At 46.1% G+C, this 24,959-nt stretch overlaps 1 protein-coding gene across 1 annotated transcript in view; it reads left to right on the top strand.

Moving 5' to 3' along the window:
• Positions 1-24,959, top strand: part of ARL9 (ADP ribosylation factor like GTPase 9) — a 29,174-nt gene extending 4,215 nt beyond the window's left edge. Inside the window, exons 2-4 of the mRNA XM_067556880.1 lie at positions 14,580-14,748; positions 22,214-22,389; positions 23,497-24,959. Of these exons, the coding sequence (XP_067412981.1) occupies positions 14,580-14,748; positions 22,214-22,389; positions 23,497-23,676 (525 nt within the window). The 3' untranslated portion in view covers positions 23,677-24,959. The remainder of the gene's footprint in view (positions 1-14,579; positions 14,749-22,213; positions 22,390-23,496) is intronic.

Below are 24,959 nucleotides of genomic sequence, written 5' to 3'. Positions count from 1 at the left end.
TTGATGAAAACCATTCTGGAAACACTAAGGATGAAGAAATTTCCCACAAGACTGGCATATGCAGAGCTAGGATGCTCTGAAATTAGCAAGGAGCTCCTGGCTTTGGATGATGATCAAAGAGTGGGACCAGAAATACAAAGTGAGGAACGGAGGTGAGATTGTAGAAGCAGGGGAAGGATTCATTGCTGTCTCTCTTGGCATGGGGCACACTTCTGTCTATACTGTCATGTTATGAAATTCTGTGCACCAAAGCTGCAGAGCCTGTAAGTAATTGGCCGACTGGCCTGTCTTCTCACTTGCATGCACTAGCACTTGTTCTACTCTGTGTTACTGCGGTGTAACTCTGCTGATGTCAGTGGAGTTACGCTGGCAGAAAACTGGACGAGTGCAATAGTATATTAGGCCTGTAGGCTCTCCATTCTGGAGAAGCCTCTAAACAAAAAGAAAGTGACAGACTTGCGTTGGGCTGAAAATGTAAAGTTGTGGCAGCATTTTATGGAACAATATTTCTTCCTCTTATCTTTCCTCAATGCTCGTGTGGTGGTTGCAGTTGTGTGCAGTTCTATGAATGATTTACTTGTAATAATGCCCAGTGTGTGCTAGGCAACTTCTAAAAACTTCAGACGGGCAGCAGCTTGCAGAGCTCACACTGTCCTATAAACTGTTAACTAGAATTTGCTGTACCTAACAATATAACACACGCCATAGCTATTCTCATGTTGCTTTAAAATGCAGAGTCTTTCAGCACCCTTCTCTTGGTTTATTTTGTAATTTCAGGTGCCATGGCATTCAGTTTTGTAAAACTGTGTTCAGTAAAGTATGCCATCGAAAATCAAATGGGTCACAAATGTTGCTTGTCACTGATGCCATTTGGTTAGGGGGGGTCAACAACCATGCGGCTCAGATCTATCCAGATAACTCAGTTCGGAGGTAATTTACATGTGTTGCTGAAAAAGCAACAATGATTGATATTATTCTTCTCTCTAGTTATTGTGTATCTCCAGCGCCTGTCTTCTTTCGAGGAGGAAAGGTTATTCCTTACTCCAAGAGTGTTGATGTCCAGTTGAAGAAAAATGTTGTCATCCAGCTGGCAGTCAGAGGAGTGTGTCATTTTTCTATAAATCTGTTATTTCTATAATTAATCAGCCCAACAGCTTCTAGAGATGGCTGCTAGAGCTTTGAGGGCAGTAGGTTTCAGCACCTGTGTCCATTCCAGATAACACAAGTGCTTTGGGGTGTCCCCTGAATACATTCTGAGTGAAACTACCATTCGCAGGAGGTTTGATTGGACAAAGAACCCCACAGCTCTGCAGCTGAACGTGTGTGTGTGTGAGAGAGAGAGAGAGAGAGTGGCTTTTCTCATCTCTGTGTTTGATCAATGCTGCCGTGGCCTCTTTCTGCTGCTGCAAGGCAGTATGTGCACCGCCTTGCCTGCCCGCCCGTCTTCATCACTTCTTAGGAGCCACTCACTTTGCTATCTCGGTGCCATTGCCACGTGTACATCCTTCCCTCCTAATCCTAGCAATTCCAGGCTCCACCCATGTGACGATCTCTGGACAGATGCATGGTGGCTAATCAACTGGCTAATTGCTATTTATTGTTTTCTGGATACGGTGATGTAATAAGACAGAATCCGCCTGTCAGAAGAGTTGCTTCAGTCCTTGCCTGGCTGGCTGCGTCATTGTTCACACATCACTGACAGCCTCGTTTAGGCGCACATGGCGAAATCCTAAGGTTCTTGGGCAAAACTTGCACTGGAGCCAGTGGGAGACCTGCCTGCATGGGGGCCTCAGCTAAGGTACTTGGGAGTGTATCCAACCCTAACACCTCAAGAACAAGGCCAGCAGCCATCCCATAGGAGCAGGGATGGTGAGTGAAGGCTGAGGAGAGGCTGCAGCCATGACTGTTATGTAGGAGGCTGGCGTTTAGGTGGTGCTGTGGATTAATGCATGAAGCTTTTACAGTAGTAATTGTTCTGTGCAGTTTTGTGCCGAAAGCTTCCCATGACTGCCAGCCAGTCGGCTCTGCCTAACCCCCACCAGCCTCTCCTCCTAGTGTAGCCAGATCTGTGGTGGGAGAGCTGGGATAGGGCCTAGCTCTTGCCAGTGGTATGATTTATCACTTCCACAAGCAGCAGCATTCACAGACGTGGTGACAATGACCTCGGTGGTGTTCCTCCATGACATGTTTGGCTGTCTTCAGCAATGTCTTCCATTTACAAGTCGGCAGAGTTCCCTGATCTCCTCTAGCTACCCCAAATAGCAGAGCTTAACAGCTGGTGCAGTGGTGTGGTTTGGTCTGGCCAGGGTCGAGTAGAACTGGGTCAGGACCAGGCTTTCAGAAAAAACCCACACCAAGCTAGTGCTTTAGTTCAGGTTTCTGCCGCCTTCCTACACCAATCCTATCCCAGTTCGGCCACCAGCGAATGCAATAGCTGGACCTCAGAACGGCCATACTGGGTCAGACCAATGGTCCATCTGGCCCAGTGTCCTGTCTTCCGACAGTGGCCAATGCCAGGTGCTTCAGAGGGAGTGAGCAGAACAGGGCAACTATCGAGTGATCCATCCCCTGTCGTCACCTCCCAGCTTCTGGGAGTCAGGCTAGGAGTACTCAGAGCATGGGGTTGCCTCCCCCACCATCTGGGCTAATAGCTGTTGATGGACCTATCTTCCATGAACTTACATAGCTGCTGTATTGACTTATTTGTTCTCCCAGTGTAAAAGGGGTGCGCAAGTCCAAATGCTCATGTCTAACCTGAACTGAACCAGCTAAGTGATTTCAGCGTGTCCTCTCCCTCTTTCCCCCCGCCAGGCCTCCCCCGGATTGAATCTAATCCGCTATGAATGCTAACTCTCTGGTGAAACACTGGCTGTAGACTGGTCCTTCCTTAGAAATTACAGAGATTCTGAATGAGGTACCTGGTGAAAGAGAGGTGAGAGAAGGAATGAGCTGATATTTAACAGCACTATGCCCACGGCTCCGGGCATCGGGGTATCATAGTTTAGCTCTAGGTCCACCCTTGAGGCCTTGTTCACCCGCAGTGAGCTCTGCTGCTTCTGTTACCTGGTGGTGATTGTTAAGCCTTCGATGGAGCTGGGCACAGCCAAGCGGCACCTGTTTGTGTGACAAACAGTGGAGATCAGGAAAGGCTAAAAGGTATTAGTGACTACACCAAGCATTCAGCACTTAATTAATGAAAAAATTAACTTAGTTAATGAAAAAAGCCAGAGCTGGATTTCGAGAGCTTAGCCCTCAACAGCTCCCACGTAGGCACCTATATGAATAGTCACCTTATCCAAGGAGTTCAGAGCCCCTCTTGTTCTCAATGTGGGTTGGAGGGGCAGGGTTCCCCACTGCTCTCTCTGAGAGCTGCTGGGGTCCAAGCCCTTCTGAAAATCTGACCACTGTGTGTAGGTGCCTACAGGGGAGCTGAGCCCTTTGGATAAACTGGCCTGAATGGCTGTGCTTGAGTTGCTGGTTTTAACTAGGGAACGTCACATCAGCTCTGAAAAATCATCTAGTCACTGCAAATTCTGCAGTGGCATTTCTAGTGTATTTAAAATGTCATGCATGCTGTTGTGAGTTTGTGCCTCCGGCTGTGTCAAGATTATTAATTTCTTGGTTTAGCTGACCCCAAACATGCAAGGAGACATTCAAACTCCTGAAGAACCTGTCTGTACTCTAGCTTCAGCTGCAACCAGGCACCCAGTTATGACACCAGCTCTGTTCTTCTTCAAGTAGTATCCCTGTGGATGCTCCACTCCTCGTGTCACTGATCGAAGATTTTGGTAGCAGAGATTTTGGTAGCGCTTGCACCATCCCCATCTCATGGCACCATTGGCGCTCTTTTCTGCACATGCAACCCAACTCCCTCAATTCCTTCTCAACCATCACAGCCTGTTTGAGAAATCTTTAATAATTTGTTTTTTCCCCAAAAAGTTAGTCGGCTTACCTGTAATTTAGATTAGTCTACCACAATCCTTCCCTTTCAAAAAAAAAAAAAAGTTTCCCTCAGACTTACTCTTTAGTTAATAGAAGTATCATGCCGGGCTCTTCCAGCTTCAAATGCTGTGTCTCATGCAGGCACACTGCCAGTTTCGGACAGGCATTGGGAGTGCATCAGATGCCTAGGTGAAGGGCATATCACCCAGAAATGTGTCCTCTGCAAGAACTTGAAATCTAGAGCCAGGCATGACAGAGAACTCCGCATGAAGCTAATACTTACGGAAAGGTCTCTGAGACCTGCCTCAGACCCTGAACAGGGTAACAGCTCCTCACGGGATAAGATTGGAAAAAGGCATTCTACTCCACTGATGACGGAGCATGCCAAGAGAAGGAGGTCACTGAGAATGGACAAAGGCTTTAGTACCAAAGAGGCTCTAGGTTCCTCTGGTACACTGACCTCCACAACAATGAAGGACTCTCATCGCTCCACGAAAGAGCTGAGAGATAAAACAAAACAACCCTGATCTGAGATGGCACCGTCAAAAGTAATGGTCTGCAAAACAGTGGTAACCGCCAAATCGGCACCGCCACAGACCTAGGCACTGACAAGCGGCACGGCATAGGCACACACCGCGCCGACTGCATCGGCACCGGTTATACCTATGGTGCCTACGGCACCAACAGATATGTCTGCACTGAGAGATGTTACCGAGTAGAATTTAACAACAGAGCCGACGATGCCGGGCCTGCGAAAGCATACTGAAAAGCATAGGCACTATGAGGAGGAAGAATTCTTGACATCTTCCCCACTATCAGCACTATGTGGGACTGACACCTCCCCAATGCAATTCAGTCAGGAGGACCCCATTTCTCTCATCTCCTTCTCCAGTGATGAGGAGTATGATGGTGAACAGGCTACTTCCCCTCCCGCCCTAACAACCATCACATAGGGGGCACCCAACTAAACACCGTTCACATGCTAGACATCCATCATATCCATGGTTTGGATTGCCATGGCTTGCTCCACCAGTCCCATATCACATGCACTGGCCTGGATAGGACACCTGGTCTACTCATTTGACATCGCACAGTAGACCATCAACCTCCCTGAGATACAGAGAAAGGTCACCTAATAGACCTACTCTAATAGGACCTGAAACAACTGGCCCTATAGAGGAACAGGATGAGACTGCAGAGCAGGAAATAACTCCACCTGCACACAACTCATCTTCTTTACCTGACGAGGTCATAGTTCCCCCACCTCCGACGACTGCAGATGATTTTAAGCAGTTCCAGAAACTGTTTGAGGGTGGCTGACAGCTTGAAGAGTCCACTTCAGGAAGTGGCAGGTTTACAACATAAATTACTGAGAATACTACAGACCTCAGTTTCTTCTAAAATTGCCTTTCTGATAGATGATGCCCTTATAGAGCCAGCGAATAATATCTGGCAAACACCCGCCACCAATCCCCCTATTTGTAAAAGGGCTGATAAAAAGTTTTATGTTCCTGCTAAAGGTACTGAGTTCCTCTTCACCCACCTTGCTCCTAACTTGTTAGTCATAGAAGCTGCTAACCAGAGGAACAAGCAACAGCATCACAGATCAATGCCACATGACAAAGAGAACAAAAGACTGGATTTACTTGGCAGGAAAGTCTACACGTCAGCTACCCTACAATTAAGAGTAGCAAATTACACCGCGTTACTGTCAAATTATGATCATGACAATTACGCAAAGATGTCTGAGTTTATTGAATACATCCCTGAGGACAGAAAACAACAATTTCAGTCTCTGATAAAAGGACAGTTGGTTGCAAGAACCGCATTGCAGGCTTCTCTCGACATTGTGGCACGGCAGCTAGAACAGCTGCAACTGCTGTCATCATGCATAGGGCATCATGACTTCACTCCGCGGCCCTTCCTAAACAACTACAGGTGACGATCGAGGATCATCCCTTTGACAAGGTGAAGCTCTTCACAGATAAGACTGATGAAGTCATGCATACCATGAAAGATTGAAGGGCTATGCTTCGCAAGCTTGGAATCTACAGATCTGCAACAAGAAGGAGATCCTTTAGGTACCAGCCGTATAACTCCAGATACCAACATTATTCACAAAACTGACTATTTGAGCAACCACGCTCCCGACAAAAGCCTCAGTGATGCCGACAGACAAACCAACAGCCATCAACATCTCAGGGTGCCCCTCCAAAACAACAGTTTTGAGGACTTGGTCGAGAGTCTGTACAACCACCTCTGCCTGCCACAGCCAGAGCCCATAACATCCACCATCTTGTTCAAACATCGTCTACGCCCCTTTTAGCAACACGGGCTGAGCATAACAGACAAATGAGTACTAGAAATTATCCAATCTGGGTATTCTGTCCCCTTTACCGCCATGCCTATAATCCAAACCCCTTCCCTGTTTCTCTTCAGGGATCCATTTCACGAGTGCCTACTCCAAATAGGGGCCATAGATAATGTCCCCTCCCAACACAGAGACAGAGGCTTCTATTTCCATTACTTCATCACCCAAAAGAAGACCGGAGGTTGGAGACCCATTTTGGACTTAAGAAAACTGAACAGATTTATAAAGGTTACAAAAATTCAGGATGGTCACTCTGGCTACAATATTACCGGCGCTGGAACAGGGGGACTGGTTTGCAGCCTCGACCTCCAGGATGCATACTTCCACATTACTATTCACCCAGCCCACAGAAGGTTCTTAAGATTCACACTAGGCAATGACCACTATCGATAAACAGTGTTACCCTTTGGCTTTTGTACTGCCCCAAGAGTCTTCTCCAAAGTACTTGCCGTCATAGCAGCCTACCTTCTCAGACTAAGGGGAATATAGTAATCCCATCTGGACGATTGCCTGATAATGGCACACACGTACATGGGGGGGGGCAGTTCAGGCAATTCATACAACCAGGACTTTATTTCATACGCTAGGGCTGATGTTCAGTGACAAAAAATCCACCCTACAGCCTGGGCAACAGTTAGAGTTTATAGGTGCGCATTTGGATTCTGTCACTGCCAGGGCATTCCTACCAAAAACCAGATTCGATACTATTGTGAATCTAGGATTTATAATAGAAAACACTCCAACCTTGACCGTATGCACATGCCTTCAAATGCTGGGTCACATGGCAGCACCACGTTTGTAGTACAACATGCAGGATTGCACATATGAGCACTCCAAATGTGGCTCATGACAGTTTATAAACCACACAGTCAATCGCTATACAAAACTGTGGTAATGCCAAAAAAGATCAAACAATCATTTAAAATGGTGGACACAGCCCAATAACCTTCAAACAGGAGTTCCGTTCATACAGGAAACACCCTCCATCATGATCACTATGGATGCATCCCTAATTGGATGGGGAACACACTTACAAGAACATACCGTTCAAGGAAAATGGTCAATGCAGGAGATGAAACAGTATAAATCTACTGGAGCTACGTGCAGTCCACAATGCCCGTCTACATTTTCTACCCATGATAGCAGGGAAAACAATAAAGATAATGATGGACAACGTCGCCTGTATGTTCTACATCAATCAGGAAGAAAGGGCAAGGTCCGACTCCTTGTGCTCAGAAGTGACAAAACTGTGGAATTGGTTCATAGGCCACAACATCCACATTTCAGCAGCATACTTACCTGGTATTCAGAACACCATCTCAAACAATCTGAGCAGACAATTTGGTGACAATCATGAGTGGGAATTACACAACGAAGTCTTGGAAAACATTTCAACAATGCGATTATCTCACAATAGATCTATTTGTGACAACAATGAAGCGCAAGTACTGTTACTTTTTTTCAAGAGCTGGTCTGGGCAGAGGCTCAATGGGAGATGCATTCCTTATCAAATGGAATACAGGTCTCCTTTATGCATTTCCACCCATCCCCACGATATCTAAAACCATACACAAAGACAAAGCAAAGGTGATAATGATAGCACCAGCATAGCTCAGACAAATGTGGTTTATTTATCTGATGCAAATGTCGATTTGCACACCAATCTCTCTCCCACTATTCCAAGATCTCCTCTTCCAGGACAAAGGACACATTGTCCATCCCCATCTGAAGAAATTGCATCTCACAGCATGGTTCCTAACTGGTTCCAACAAACTGAACTACAATGTTCAGAACCAGTAAGGCATGTTTTACTGACTAGCAGAAGACGTGCCACAAGGAAAACTTATAATAAAAAATGGCGTAGATTCTCTTTGTGGTGTCAACAGAGGCAAATCAATGCAACAGTGGCGCCAACCCCAATTATATTGGACTATCGGAAATAAAAAAATCTGGATTATCAATTAGCTCACTTAAAGTAAACCTAGCTGCTATTGCCACCTTCCACGATCTCATAGATGATTCCACAATCTTTGCACATCCAATTCTGAAATGTTTAATGATTGGCATACAAAATGTGTACCCAGATATATGTCCGCCCACAATACCTTGGGACCTCAATTTAGTACTAAGGACCATCATCAAGCCACCATTTGAGCCCTTAGCGACTTGTCCGTTAATGTACATACCAATGAAGGTATCATTTTTAGGGGCAATCGCATGCGCATGGCGTGTAAGCAGGCTTGGAGCATGTATGGCCCACCCACCATATACAATATCTTATAAGGATAAAGTGACGCTATGACCTCATCCAAAATTCCTCCTCAAAGTGACATCAGCATGCCACCTTAACCAAAGCATTCATTTACTTACATTTTATCCAAAACCCGATGCTAACGCACAGGATGCGGCCCTTCATATGCTGGATGTTAGGCAAGCCACTGCATTTTACCTAGAAATAACAAAACCATTCAGCAAATCTCCTAAACTTTTCGTGTCAATCACAGAACATTCCAAAGGCAACACTATATCCACTCAAAGGCTACCAAGGTGCATTTCCAGCTGCATTCACACATGTTACACATGGTTAGGTATAACACCACCCCAAACAGTCAGGACAGATTCAACCAGATCAATCGTTACATCCACAGTCTTTCTACATAACATACCAATTACTGAAATATGCAAATCAGTCACCTGGGTACTTCGGACCCACACTTTCATAAAACACTCTGCAGTCGGTCAGGGATCAAGACATGATGCAGCAATCAGACTTTCAGTAGTCTCCACTCAGCCTAACAACTTTGAAGTTCCCTCTGCCAACTGAGGGCACTACTCAAGAGTCACACGGAGTGGAGCACCCACAGGGACACTACTTGAAGAAGAAGAGATGGTTACTCACCTTGTGCAGTAGCTAACGTTCTTCCAGATGTGTCCCCCTGTGGGTACTCCTCCACCCACCCTCCTCCCCTCTACTTCGGAGTCAAGGTTTACGGCTCTATTGTAGAGAAGGTACAGAGGGGGTCAGGTTGTGCGTGCTGAAAAGAGCGCCAACAGCACCGCCAGACGGGGACAGCGCATGCATGACCTGGATGGGCACTGCTGACAAAATCTCTGATTGAGGACGCGCCAACACCTGGAGTGGAGCACCCACAGGGGGACACATCTCGAACGTCAGTTACTGCACAAGGTGAGTAGCCCTCTCTTCTGTGGTGCAGATGGGACCTAACCTGTATTTTATCCATGACCCAGATGCTTGCTGATGTCTTACCCACCCAACCACTTCACGCTGAGACAGTGAGCGTGTTCTCCAACAAAATCAGGCACGACCAGCCTTGACAATCCTGATCTTTTTAAGCCAAGGAAAAACAATTTTTGTTTGACAAAACCCTCAAGACTTCCTCCATTGCTAAGAAGCAAGCAAAGGCAAAATCCAAGAGAATATGGCCCCAATTCCCACCCCTTCCCCCCCACCTCCGGTAGGTCAACCAAAGTTTCTTCAGGGCTGAATTTTAGCATGCCCTTAGGGTCAGATTGTTCAAAGTCTTTAGGTCCCTATTGGCCTCTTAAGGCACCTAAATACCTTTAACACTGGCCCGTGGGGCTGGGGCTGTAACTGAGTCACCATCACTTTTAATGTGAGGCTGGAGAGCAATGAAGTGGTTAATGTACAGTGTATCTCGTGTGGCAAGGTACCCTATTCAGCCTTGCCCAGGTAATGGTTGTCTCCTCTGGCTGGACGGGCCTGGGGTAAATCGGCCCCACGCTGGCTGAGTGCTTTGCTTCTCCCCTCAGCGTCTCTTTGCTAGCATGTTCAGGGTGGGCCTTGGTTTGGGCCGATGGAATGCCCCTCCATCCCATGGCAGGGGGAGGGGGTGAGTTTAGTAAGTCTATAACGCCCAGACCTCGAGCAGTACCTTTCCATGGCTCCTCTGGCAGAGCTGTAGACATGGTGGTGTTGCCCTGGGGCCAGAGCGGTATCAGCCTCTCTCCCAAGCTGGTGCCTGGGTTTTTCCATTTGCTGCTCCCCTCCTGTTTTGGGGAAGTCTCTCCTCCTACTGCCACATGCCTTCTGGCAGCTTGTGTCTCTCCCCCCCTTCTCTCTAGCAGACGTGGGGTTTTAATAGGCCTGGAGTAGGCTTTGATTGGGCTCAGTGTTTCTAATTAACCTGCAGTAACCTCCCCCCGTCTGCAAGTAAAAGGGCCTTTAACATTCTAGGGCTGACGTACCTGCCCTCATGTACCCTTATGTAGCCCTTCGACCTGACTATCACACTCTATATCATAAGCAATTAACTTTGCTAAATTAAATGAACCACAACCTACGCCCACTTAGGTCCTAATCCTGCAAATACTTAGTGCTGGGAGTAGTAAACGCTCTGTTGTGTAGTAAGCAGCTGTGAGATCAAGCTCTTACCACTTCCTTGTACGTTGTGGGTCGTGGCAGCAAAATGTACAAATCTTCAGGGTAGTTGCTGACTTCATCTGCTGGCTGGGGGATGGTTCATATGCAAATACTGTGCAGTTCTTTATTTCAGTAGCATGAGATGCTTTTTCTGCACAATATGGATGACTAACACCACGTGCTTGCAGAGATTATCATCGACTACATACATTTGTAAAGCAGCTGTCATTTTGGGAATCTAGACGGCAGTTTACATGGCTAGAATTGTTCTCCAGGTTCATCGATGGTAAGACAAGAAGTAATCAGCTTAGTTTATAGCAAGGGAGATTTAGGTTAGATATTAGGAAAGACTTCCTTACTATAAGGTTGGCTAAGCACTGGAACAGGCGGGCAGTTGTGGAATCTCTGTCGCTGGAAGCTGTTACGAACAGGTTAGACAAACACTCATCCAGGAATATATTCCTGCCTCGTGGGAAGAGAGGGACTAGATTACCTTCCGGGGGTCCTTATAGTCCTTCGTTTCTATGAGAAGAGCAAAATACCAGGCTTATTATTCCAGCTCCAAACTCCCTTGAATTTTTATCAGGTCATAATTTCCCAAAATGGCTTTCTGGGCTCTGTAGAAATTAAATAGGTAAATCAGGCATTTCACGCTTCCTCAGGTAGCCAATCATCGAGGCGATCAGTGCCTCTGCTGATGGCAACAAACTCTGTGATGTTGGGATCAAAGAGCAGTGTAGTGTCAGCGCCAGTTACTTGCTCTCATACATATAACATTATGAAGGCTACGGGCCACATTGGGCTCTGGATAAATGGGCTCAACTCCCATTGAAATAAATAGGAGCTGTGGCTGTCTTCATCAGAGCTGGTAGAATCCTGTATCTTCAATGTTTTCATCAGTACTATTAAGTATCGTGCTATTTTCAAGTCAGGGAAGAAGCATGGTTTAGTGAGCATAGGGTGACCAGATAGCAAGTGTGAGAAACTGGGACGGGGGTGGTAATAGGGTCCTATGTAAGACAGCCTCAAATATCAGGATGGTCCCGATAATATCAGGATGTCTGGTCACGCTAAGTGGACAGGGCGGTGAACCAGTAGTCAGGGGACCTGGCTTGTAGACTCTGCTTTGCCAGACCAGCTGCATCACTGTATAGAAATCATTCCTTTCTCTTGCCTGTACAAAGCAGGGATAAGGGTACTTGCCTTCTTTTGTAAAGTGCATTGAAATTTGTGAATGAAAAGAGCTAAAGTCCAGCTAAGTGGGAAAGCAATGGGGGTCAAGTGCCTAATACCTTTGAGGATCTGGGTGTAAATGTCATTGTTACGTTCTTGTGCTTTGGGCTAGCCAGTATGAATTCTCTCTTCCTGTCTGCTTTATTTGCTATGGGACATACACAGAGATCTGGGGGCAACCAAAAGCCAAGTGTGGGTGCAAAACACCTACATTACCAACAAAACAGTGCTAGTGATCATTGGTCTTAAATAGTGATGGATGATCTATTGGCAGAAATTCAGGTGGTAAAGAGAAGCCTTGCTACACAGGGATAATTTTAGCTGCTTCTAAAAGCTTCTAAAAGCTGCATGGGAGGCACAGAGAGTTCAGAAAGCTGACTCCAAAACAGGTTTTCATTGGGCTACAATCAAGCATTGAGCCTGTCTGCAAAAAAACAACTTGAACCCAGATGGAGTCCACGGACCTTAAGAAACTATATAAGTAGGCCCCACTTCTGCAGGGGAAGTCTGCAACCCACTGTTGTGCAGGCAGCGTGCTGCACAGCTCTGCAGGGAGGAGATACCATGGCTCAAACCCTGCTTGGACAGAAACCCCCATGGGATGTTTAACAGCCGGGTGCCACAGAGACCACTCGTTTCAGAACAAAGCCAGCCAGCCGTGCTTAGCTGCAGAGAACGAGCAGGCGGGCATGCAGCGCTCTGGGCTTCATGGTTCTAGCTGTGACACCCAGCCTCCGTCTTTGGGAGCATGTGGTTCCACGTTCAGCCGCTTCGGGGCTGCCCCGTGTCGCTCATCCCAGGTGAGGGGCGTGCATCCAGTAGCCCATGCCCTGCTGCACGGGCCCAGTGCAGGGGGCGGCTCTGTGCTCCTGCAGCTGCTCCTCCAGGCCAGCAAGGGCTGCACTGCCGAGGAATGGCAGGTGCCTTTCTGGTTCTGCTCTCTGCCCCCAGCTGGGAACCAGCCTCATGGCACAGCCGGGAAGAGGGGGCAGCTGGCTGCCTGGCGCCCCGCTAGCACGGGAGGTGAGGGGTCATGGGGAACAGGTGGGGGCTGGGACCAGGAGGCTCATGGGGATCAAACCACCCCGGGCAGCCTCGCCTGTCCTGACCTAACCTCCCCTCCCCCCAACCAGAGCCCCAGGCCCTCCCCGGTCAGCCTGGCTCTTCCTGCAGGCCTGGATGGTGGGGATTGGCTCTGCCTGCTCGCACCATGTGCTGGGTGGGGCTGGTGTATTTTCTCATTAGTGAGAAACGAGCCAGCTGGGGCTGCTGTCCCCCAGAATCCTATGCACTGATCCTTGCTCTTGCTCATGCAGGGGCGGGCGGGGGGGAGGGGAGAGGGAGACGGGTTTATTTGAGGTCTTAGTCTGAGGCCCAGCTGAGCAGAGATGCGGGCGGAAGAGCAGAAGAGGGGACGGGCATGGCGTCCCCTTATCAAAATAAGCCTGTAGCAATAGTCCTGAACACTGCAGCAGCACTCTTGTCCACGCTGATGCATGGCATCATTGCCATAGAACTCTAGTGTAAGGATTGTGAACGTGTGTGGGCTCCCTGCCCCCCATCTCATCACTGGTGGTGACCCCCTGGGGTGTTATTCATAGCACACAGCAGGGTTTCACGGCATGCAAACAATCTGTGAGGCTGTCACTTGCAGTGGAAGAAAGATGCCTCCTAAAGGGTGACCATGTTATTAGAAGCTGATGTCCATTTTTTTTTTTTTTTTGGGCGGAGGGGGGGACAAGAGGGGAAGCAGAGGGAAAGTCCTGTCCAATTCTGAAGAGCTAGCAAAAACCAACTAACTGCCACGTCAAATAAATAAGATTCTACAGGAACATAATGTACCTTTGTTCTTGCTGCTGCCTCTCGCAGCAGAGATGAAGTAGCAAACGACCTCCCGCCAGCTGTGATGGAGCTGGTCCTCAAATGAGTGTCTTGGCTTGATGATATGAGGTGTGCACGGACGGCCGTTAATCCAACGCAAATACATTAATGCCAGATACATTCAGAGCTCAAAAGAAACAGGTGTTTGCCAAGTAGAATGCAGTGATACTGACAGAGAAACACTTTTATTATTTTTGGGCTTCTGAAAGGTGACTACAAATAAAGGAGGCTGAAGTATTTTGTTTGGAAGGACATGGCAGTGTTCTGTTAACAGTGGGGAGGAAACACTGTACGAGCAGTCATGTGTCCTGCTCACATTGTGGGTGGGCAGCTTTGACAGAACGATGTTGGAAAATGGAAATAGTTCCAGACAAACTGATGTAAGGTCCCTGCAATGAACTAATTTCACACACTTTGAGTGGTCCCATTGAAGTCAATGGGTTACTCAGTGTATAAAGAAAGCATATGTGTAGCTATTTGCAGGATCAGGGTCTAACTTGATATGTTTCTGGCCCTTTTTATTTCCAGTGCAGGCATAGGCCCTTACTGCTTTCATCTTGCTAGAGTTTTACTAATATTTGGTTTTCTTTCTCATATGGTCACACATACAGATCAATTCTCTTGCTTCCTTGTATGCTAGCCGTATGAAACATTTAATGCTTCATAGTGCGATGCTCTGCAGATCTGTACACTGAACAGCCTACTCGCCATCTTCATGCTGAACTAGTGAACATGCTCCTTATTTTACAGGGTAAACCACAAAGCAAACAGATATTAGTACTTGGCCTGGACGGAGCAGGGAAGACTAGTGTTCTCCACTCGCTGGCCACGAACCATGTAAAGCGAAGCACAGCTCCCACAGAGGGCATCAATGCAGTCTGCATCAACACAGAAGAGGCCAAGATGGAATTCTTAGAAAGTAAGTGCATGCATTTTAATAAATATCCTTTTTCTATTTAAAATTGTCATTCAAGTGTTAACCCAGTATGGCTTTTAATAGATAAGGGATATGTCATCTGTTAATGCTTTTGTGAAGTGAGTTAAACAAGCTTTTTGTATTTTAATGCTTTAATGTTTCTGTTTTTTAAGTGAAGATTTTATTTTAAAAACCAGTGGGAAAGAGTGGGTTTTGTATGTCTGGATCATTCAGGCAGTACATCTGGATTAAGCTGAATGTAAACAAATAAACACAAACTCTTGATGCTAAAAAACCAAACAAACAAAAAAAACATTAGGAAAACTCTCATTGTACTCAATGGGAGCTTTGCTTAAGGAAGAAAAATTAGGCCCTTTTTTTTTTTTTTTTTTCCCCCATCTGTCTGTCTGTCTAGGAAGTTTTAACAAGGTTACAGATCCTTGCCATGTAAATATCAGAAACAAAATTATTTTAACAGTGAGTTTTTGTCCAAAGAGACATTATATAGGAACAAAGTCATCAGGTCTTTCTGTTTAACAGGGTGGTACCATATTACATGTGAGCATCATTACAACACCTATCATGTCATTTCTAGTGATTTTATTAAATTGAGTGAAATTTCTCTGCACATTTAACAGACTAGGCATGTCTGTCAAATGTTACTTTTTTAAAAAATGGACAGGTGTGGTGATTTTTTTTTTTTTTTTTTTTTTTTTTTTTTTTTTGCAATCGTTTGTCTGAATAAAAGGTAACCAAATATCTATCTGTCCTCTACCTATTTGCTGGGTACATAGTTGGTGTATTAATTTCCCATAACCATAACCTCTGTATTTTTTTTTTTTTTTTTTTTGAACCATTGCTTTATAGACCCATCATTTTTAATCCTTTTAATCCCAGGGCTGTGCTATCACACTATTCTCTGGAACACTGTGAAGATTGTATGGTTATGGTGTTTATTAACAGATTACATCTTTCTACATTGGTCCTTGCTTAAGAAATACATTGGTATCAAAGTGCATGCGTGCATGCACATATGCTAAATAGAAATGCATTGCTGGCATAGCTCCAGGGAAGTTATACTAGGGATGGATTTGGCTGAGAGAGTGAGAGAATGCCAAAGAAACCCCAAACAATGACACCTGTTGAAGAAAGCTGTATTTTACAGCTATGAATTAGTGTTCTTTCACTAGAGCACACATCCCAACGCTATCCTTAGCTAGACAAGGGCTAAGTAATAACTTGAAAAAGATCAGACGGAATAGGGAACATCTGATGTTTGTAAAATTTAAAAACGGCAGGAACTCTAATCTTACTTATTGTTATGCTAGAGCCCCTTTGAACTCTAGCTATTCCCTTCCATCCTTCAGATCATTCCTAACGTGGACTGTGTATGTTGACTGAGTCTACAAACAAGAAGCTGTTGTGGCCTCTTTGGGAGTTTTAAAAACTTAATTTTCATTGGGAAAAATGTACAATAGTTTGAATGAAAACAAATATCAATTAAAAAAAAACTCTTGTTATCCACCTGGCATCTTAGGCATGTAGGCGCTTTCAAAAATACCAGTAGGAACTTTAAAATCTATTTGCCACTGTTTCCATAGCAATGAATGATATCTTTGTGGAAGAGGCCACTGTAATATTTCCAGATTGACTCCTGGTGGTAGAGGTAGGATTTAAAGGACTCAGAAGTCCTTAGTGTTTATGAGAAAGAAGGGATTTAGAGAGAGGAAGGATGGCCCAATGGCTAGGGAAAGCCTAAGAATTGGGCGATCTGGGTTAAATTCCTTGCTCTGACACAGACTCTGTGTGACTTTGGGCAGATCATCACTTAGGCTCTGTGTGTATAACACTTAGGCTCCTTAACTGTAAAATGGGAATTATTTGGGAGGCGTTCTCTGGCCTGTGTTACACAGGAGGTCAGACGAGATGATCACAATGGTCCCTTCTAGCTTTGCAACCTATGAAAAGTTGGATCAGTAGCACTTCTCTGCCTGATGGAGGGGTGAGGTGCTCTGGTATTGTGGTAATTGGGGCCAGATAAGTGGTGGTGGGGGGGAACTTTCCATATAGTGACTTTGCTTCCCATGCATACTGTTGCTTCTGCATCCTCTCAGACCTGAAGCACATTATCAGATTCTCAGGGTAACAGCTTCTTACCTGATTACATGTCATATGTTACGTGCAAGACACATTATTTTAGTGAAGCAACTAGAATAAATCTTTTAAGCTTTCCCGTTAGAGCTTTGAAAATGGCTAGGGAGACTCTCCTTCTGAGGTCTCTGTTCTTCAGAGATGCTGCTGGGAACTAAAAAGAAGCTTCTAGCTGCAGAAATCCTGTGGCATGTGCAATGCTCTTCCTAGTGGAAATAAAAAATATTAAGATCAAGAGCCTGTTTTGCTGCTCTAGTCTGGTAAAACTCCAGTGGGGAATTTTGGGACTACGTGGTGTCTGGTCAAAAGCTCCTAGGCTGGGGAACAAGGGACTTCTACCCCTCCTTAAAATAGGAAGGTCTCCTTCCTGGGGCAAAAGTTTCCATTGCTTCGTGGGTGGAAGCTATTTTTTCCCCCTGTAGTTCCCAAACCTTCTAGCCGCCCTCCCACAACTTCTGTGGCCAGTTCTGTGTTTTCTGAACAAAATTCGAGGGCTTGCTGAAAATCTAGAAGTTGCATAAAATAGATGGACTATAAAATCAAAATAAATAGCACCCGGGATATTATATTGGACAGTGTTGTCTGTGTATGTGTTTAATTCAAGGAAATCCTCCTTTTTCTAATGTACCCGAAGGTGTTCCAGAAGTTCAGGCCTGCATTAGAACCAGTGTCCTTGCTGCAGATTTTAGATCTGCCTTGGTGTCAAATACACAGACAGGGCCCTGCGTTTAAGCAGACGTGGCCCCCAAACAAGCAGCCAGCTGGTGAAAAATTCCATAATCATAACTGTGACTTAACCTGGAGGGTCTGTTTCCTGGCGCTGCTGTCACTGCCATGAAATATGCAAAGGATTTGAAGTCAGTGGTATGCTGACATCACAGGCCTGATGTGCACTGGAGGTTTTTCTACCTTGAGTTTAGTGATGGCCAATTAACTCAAGGTTGTGAACGTCTTGGCCTGGTCTTCAGTGGGAGAAACGGTGTGCTCTTAACGGGAATAAGCCAACTTTGTATACGGGGATCGCTGGCCCCTCACTGACGCTCAGTTGGCATCTCCCAGGACCAAAGCCGAGGGGCAGGTTGAGGAGAAATCAGAACCCTGAGACTGACAGCCCACAGAGCCAATGGGGAGAGGCCAATGCTCCAGGTCAGCCTGATTGACAGGACAGGCAGGCCAATGAGGGAGTCAGGCTGATGGGGTGATCCTGGGGAAAAGGGCCCTCCCTCCTAGTGCCTGGGGGCGTGTGGCCACCGCCGGAGCCCGTGTCTGACCCATGGCCTCCCTGCAGTGCAGCCTGGCCTGGGCAGGAGGCTGGGATGTGTGGGGAGCAGGCTGTGAGCATCCCTCGCACTCCAGAGACGCTGTGTATGGGGCCCCCAGGCCAGGGGGCAGCGTTAGGTGTTTTCCTTTAACCTCTCCCGTTTCTTCCTTATTTTTTAATCGGTGGCTGTTTGATAAATTGTATCTGCTTTGAACGGTATGCAACAATCAGTGGGTCAGGGAAGTGTCCAGTACAGCAAGCCCCCGGAGTGGGGACACCCAAGCCCCTGTCTTAAGAGAGCATGGCAAAGTTGGGGGTTGAGCCCACCCAAGAATCCTGGACCCTGCTTTGTCGGGGTTACAGGGACCCCGCCACACAGGAGAGTGGAAGGGGAGCCCTCGAGGCCAGGCAGGCCCCTGGGTAAAGGGAGCGGGGGCAAGGACTCAGATCCTTTCACTAGCCAACTCCACCGGGGTAGTGTAGGAGCCAGGAAAGTTCCCCACAATAGCGGGACCGTTCCCCCACTTACATTTGGGTCTGTCTTCATTGCACAGTTAGCCTGGGCTCTTACCTGGATATGAGCCCTAATCTCTACCAGCTACACAGAAAAATTTCTGAGCTAGGTTTGGGGGTGCTTTGCGCCTGCGCTGGCTGACCTGCCTAGGGGTACACACGAGAACCCGGCTCCAGTTTAACTCAGGTGAGAATTCTTCCCCTTTGCACTGAGCAGGTTAAACCACTCGAGTGCTGGTCCAGCACCTGCACCTTCCCCCCACGCCCTCCAAAGGGCAGGCATTCTCCCACCATTGACAGGGCAGGAATTCTAGGGGTCACAGCCCAGAGAACTATGTGCTGTGCCCCCGGTTATACACACGGGTGAATGCAGAAACAGCAAGGACCCAAGAACCTGGGTAAGTCTTTGCTATGGGGATGCTCACATCCAGACTAGGCTAATCAGTGGCATACCGTGAGTCTCTGGCGTCCGGGGACCAATGCTTGCATTGACGCCTCCCGTCCGGAGCTGGCAGCCTGGTGCTGAGCCAGCCCGCTGGGGAAATCACCCCCTGCCGCAGAGACTTGAGCCATGAGTGAGGCAACCCCATTTCCCCTCCTGGTGGAGTGCCCCACAGGTCTGACTCCGGCTGCTCTGCAGGTAGCTGGAGTTTAGACTGTGAGCGCCTCCTGTAGAACACGGAAGGGCCCGGGTGGCGGTGCCCCCTCCTCCTGCAGGCTGGTGCGCGGGGGCCACGGCCCCCTCTTGCCCCCCGCCCCGTTGGTCTGCCACTGAGGCTAATGCAGGTGCTCAGGGGCGGGGTGCCAGTCACCCAGGTTAACTGTGCCATGAAGAGACAGCCTAAGATTTTACTTCATGTTAGGCCTTGTCTAGATTTAAAAGCTTTCCCCGCATGGCTTTGTCAGTGAGGTTTTGGTTTTTTTTGCTGACACAGCTGTAAAAACCCTGGTACACAGGCAGTTATACTGGCATGAAAGTGTCTATGCAGGGATAGCTTGTGTCCATTCTCTGTGCTGGCATAAGCTATATCAGTAGAAACACTTTTATACCGCTATAGCTGTGCCCGTGCAGGAGGATTTTGCCGGTTTAACTAAATTGACATTGTTAAACCGGCAGAACCAGTCAGCATAGACCAAGCCTGAGCTTGCTTGAGTTAAGAACACACCTTTTTTCCTAGTGAAGACACCCCTTTTTAAAGGCTAGTTTGTTCCAGACTACAAGCGTCTCTCATTTGGCCTAGGAAGACTGTTGTGCTAAACTACAAACGTTAAATGTGTTTAAGTATCTCACGTCCATTTGCAGTTGGCTACCTAGAGCACAAATGTCTAGGGAAGACAAGTAAAAACAAGCTGCTGTTTTCTGGGACCCACTTACTGCGCCGTAGTACCCAAGATGGCTGAGGTGTGCAGGGGGGCCAAGGTGTGTGCAGGGGGGACTGACCCTTGTGGTGCAATTGTCTGACTGCCTTGTGAGTTCAGAGATACAAATAAAATGCAGCAAAACCGCTGCCAAGGTGTCAGGTTCGTCCCAGGGGCTGGGATGATACCACAAACCACTTGAACTACACATGCAGTCAGAAGCCTGTGGGGCGACTGCCTGTGTGTTTAGCCATGTAGTCTAGGCTTACCTGTGTAATAATATGTATAATGGGCTTAACCCTGTATCCTTTGTGTACTCCATTGAAGTCGGGGGGGATCTGGGTGCACGATTGTGCATACTCAGTGCATATACTGCCGTGCCCTGCCCTGCCCTGGGGGGAACCAGGTCTTATTCCTAGCTCTGTTGTCACACTACCCTGGGAAGCAGAGACGCCAGGGTCTTTGGAAGCCATGTGTCCAGACCTAGGCAGAGCCTCTGGCCACTCTGTAACAATTTGTCCAGCAGGGTTGGCCTGGGACAAAGGCTCTTCTGAGTTCGGAGGGGTTGGTGCTGTGACAGGCACTGGGGCTGGGTAGCATCAAGCCGAGTAGAAAGGTGGGGTCTGACCACAGGACAGAACTATTGCTGCCTCTGGCACTGACACTCTTATACCTTCTATGGCTCTGGAAAACCCACTTCCCCTCCGGGCGTCAGTCTCCGTCTCCGTGTATTCCCTCCAGGGTGATCATAATGATCAGTCAGCCCTACGTTCACAAACGTGCACGCTCCCTTTAGGGAGCCACTGGGACACACCAAGGGCCCCGATTTCCAGAGCGGCCGAGCACCCGCAGCCTCCGCACAGATCAGCTGGAGTTCTGCACCTTTGACAATCAAGCCCCAGAGTTCTTATGATGGGAAGGCAGGGCCCGACTCGGTGACCATTTGTGAATCATTTGGGGCCCCCCCCCATGTTTGCAATGTATTTCTAGTTGTAATAATCTACTGGAGGGTTCTGTTAGTTCAGTCTGGTTTGAAAGCGATTAGAGGTTTGAGATGTTCTCTGTATTTAAAATGGGGAATGCTGCTAGAATCCGTGATGTCTCCAGAGCTGGAATGAGCTCTTTAAACATGCTGCCGCTAGCGTTATCGCTGCCCTTGGAGCCAGACACCTTTCTGGACAGCATGCTTTAGCCAACCACACGTTCCTGGGCTCAATACAGGGTAACTGGGTGAAATTCTGTGGCATGTGTTAAACAGGAGATCAGACCAGATGTTCTAATCATCCCTTTCAATAGACATCACCCGCACGTGATCACTCTACTGACTTTGAAGTTCACCTACGAGGAAGCTGTACATTCTGACCCTCTGGTTGCTTAAAAGAGTGGATCAGGCAAGCTGTGCTGAGTGGCGGGGCACGATCACACCTGTGACAGACCCGTTGTACTGGGGGCTGCTCCTACCGCAGTCCACAGGCAATGTAGAACTCCTCTTTGTGGATAGGAACAGGTTGAGCTTGGTTATGTTACTAGTAGGTGACTCAGCTGAGAAGTTGGGAGGTACAGTGTTGCATGCAGTGTTTGTACTGGAGACAGACAGCTTTACTGAGGGTCCCGAAGTTATTCGGGTCGGTAAAATGTATCCTAAATAATGATTTTCACCCAGTTCTGAGAGTTCATTGGGATTTTTTATTGGGATTTTTCATTGGGATTTCTTAAGTACCTACGGCTGTGCACCTTGACTGGAGTTGCGGATGGAGGAGGGCGGCACTTCTGAAAAACCAGATCCTGGGTGTCTCAAGTCAAATACCCAAACTGAGAGACACCCAGAACTAGAGGAAGTGTTTGAAAATGTTAGGCTTTAATAAAAGAACAAGCACTTGGATGTAGTCTGTTGTAGGAATGTTTTCAGGGAGAGACCCCCCTTCTCTTCCCCCCCACCCCCCCCAAAAAAAAAAAAAAAAAAAAAAAGACAGTGAGGACAGCTTACAATTTGAAAAAATAAGGAGATATTTTGATTAGGTGCCTTTATATTTAGGGATTGTTAAAGGATAACAAAAGTATATGAAATCAAATATTCTCTAACCTGAATATCTTGTGTTCACAACAGAATTACCACCCATTGCATATCTTCTAGCTGTATTGCTTGGGTTACTAATAGTGTTCTGCCATACTGTTCTCTTCCAGTTGGGGGTAGTGAATCTTTGCGTTCCTATTGGAAGATGTACCTGCCCAGGGTTCTGGTGCTGATATACGTTGTGGATTCAGCAGATCATGAGCGCTTACCTTTGGCTAAACAGCTTCTTCATCAGTTGATCCAAAATGACTCCACCCTGCCCGTGGTGATCCTAGCCAATAAACAGGTAAAAGGGAAACTTAGCCATTCAAAGCGGATGGGGAAAGCAGAAAAATAAACTTCTCCAGACACATTTGAATCTTTAAAGGCCAGGTATTTCAGAAGCTGATCTTCAATTCTGTGCTTCCCAATTGCAGATTAAAATAATACAAGGATTAGTTCTGCATGCACAGGTTAGGGCAGGATTTTAGATAGCCACATGATCTAAGTGGGGGTGTAAATAATTGCACATGTGAAACTGTGTGTGCAATTTGCAGGTGCAAAAATGGAGGACTGGCTAATTCCTGGTTGACAGTTTGGACCTGAAGGCTCAGCAATGTGCCTGAACATAGTGTCATGGGAAGATATTATTTAGGAGCTGCAGAGAATTTATCTATATGCTTCACGTTACCTGCCAGCAGTCACTTAGTGAATCCCAAGCGATTCTTTATATTAGGCACTGTGTTTCATAGAATGGATGCACAGCTGAAGGATTGCGGAAGTTGCAATGTACTTTCTCTCAACTAGACACGTTTTCTCTTAGCTAATGCTTTTCCTTCACTAAAATATAGAAAATAAATTTGTATTCCTTGTCTGCTCTTCACCCTGAATTGATATAATATGGGTGTGTTTCAATGTGACAAAGAAAATGCCTGTTTTTTCTAAAACAAGATGTTTTTATCTTACTAAAACCCTGTTTGTTTGTTCTGCTTTGCCTCAGATTTTCTAATGAATTATCTTTTACTTGGGCCAATCTGTGTAATGGGTGTACACTTTCAGAAATCAATTGGATCGTGTTACCACTGGGGATTGTTAAGTTCAGGGGTAGTTCTTGGTGTCGGAAACACTGGAACAGCATAAAACAGGATCATGCCCTTAGGTTATATACTTTCATTCTAGAGAAAAATTAGAATGGAGCTAGCCAGATTTTCCAAAAGGCCTTTAGGGTTTTGGGAGCACAAGTCTCATTGAAAGTCAATAGGTATTTATGCTCCGAAATCCATTAGCACTTTTGAAAATCTTAGTATTCACTGTCAGTCACACAAATGTACCGGTCTTTGACTCAGAGACTGAACAGCATAATTGGTGCTTATAAGAGATGCAATAACAGAATTGTTTTGTCTTTGTTGCTCAGGATCTCAAAGGTGCATATTGCATCACAGACCTTCATGATGCCCTGGCATTGTCTGAAATTGGAGATGAGAGAAAGATGTTCCTGATTGGAACCCACGTGGCAGAGGATGGCTCTGAGATCTCTTCTAGCATGAAGGATGCCAAGGAACTGATTGCACAGCTGGTTTCAGAAGCTCAGTGACACTTGTTCTCTTGGGAACAGTAATAGGATATGGTATTATTGAATTGCCAGTTTGCAGCCATAATAGTTTCACTTTCAAATCAAAACATGGCATTTTTTCCTAGTGCGTGGCGTTCATATGAAAATGATGTCTGTTTGTTACGAATATCTATTTTATTTAGGGTTTACAGTTTGATATCTTTGAAACGCAGTGTATTTTTTGTTGGAATATTTGTAGGATGGGGGAAGTTTCGGTAAGACAGAGTTATTGGGAGATGCAGTGTTAGACACATTGAACCAGATCCTCCGCTGATATAAATCAACGTTGCTCCATTAGCTTCAATTGCATGACACTGATTTATACCAGGTAAGGATCTGAGCCTGAAATGTAGTTTGTGTTTGTGTCTTTTTAAGTTTTACAAAATCTTAATAGCAAAGCTTTCTGCACTTAAAAATATGAAAACGTTCTCCTACAGTGTTGGAAGGCTTAAGCATTATGATCAGGATTTTTCAAAAGCAACTAGCAATTTTGGGTGCCCCAATTTGGGTGTCCAGCTGGTCACCATTTAGAAGGGCTGTTTTTCAGAGGCTGGCCATTCGTCGTGTTCCGGAAATCAGGCCCTTTTTAAAGTTTCACAAGTTGGCCACCCAAAATCACTAATCACTTCTGAAAATCTTGGCTTGCAACCTTTTGTTGGTGTGTGAAAACCAGGAAGTGAAACTGAGAAGGTAGAAACCACTGTCTAAGGGTTTCTTTGTGTATAGAAAATACTGTAGTTTCAACAGTGTAACTTAAGGTGTGAATTTATACCTGTTTAGTTAAAGTTGTGCAAAAGTCTCTAGGGACATTTACTTCACTGTAAGAATGGCTTATTTTGGTTTAGTTTAATTCAACTAAACTGAAATAAGCCATTCTTATATCAAATAAGACTGTCCAGATACACCTTTTGCATTAGTTTAACTACATTGGTTTAAAAGACAGTTAAAGTTATTTCAGGGTAAGTTGGCCAGCCCTGCGCTAAGTCAAATGCCAAAAGTAAACAAACCGTATCAAAGATGAAAAATAAATCACATTTTTAAAATTACTTCTATTATTTACTGATAAGGAAAACAATTTGTTCATTATGTTCATCTTGCCATAGTCTCTTTAATTTAAAAAATGTACTTCCTTAAGAGTATTTAGAAAATACTGTAAATACCAAGCAAAGGTTTTGTAACAGCAGATATTATACAAAGGTTTTGTAGCAGCAGCCTTTACACATGTCCACTGAAACAGTTATATAAAGCAGAAACATTTATCATAA

Source organism: Emydura macquarii, unplaced genomic scaffold (genome assembly GCF_026122565.2).
Source record: "Emydura macquarii macquarii isolate MOO-44397 ecotype Brisbane River unplaced genomic scaffold, CSIRO-AGI_Emac_v2 contig_1790, whole genome shotgun sequence".
Taxonomy (NCBI): Eukaryota; Metazoa; Chordata; order Testudines; family Chelidae; genus Emydura; species Emydura macquarii.
This window is presented reverse-complemented; position numbering and strand designations above follow the sequence as displayed.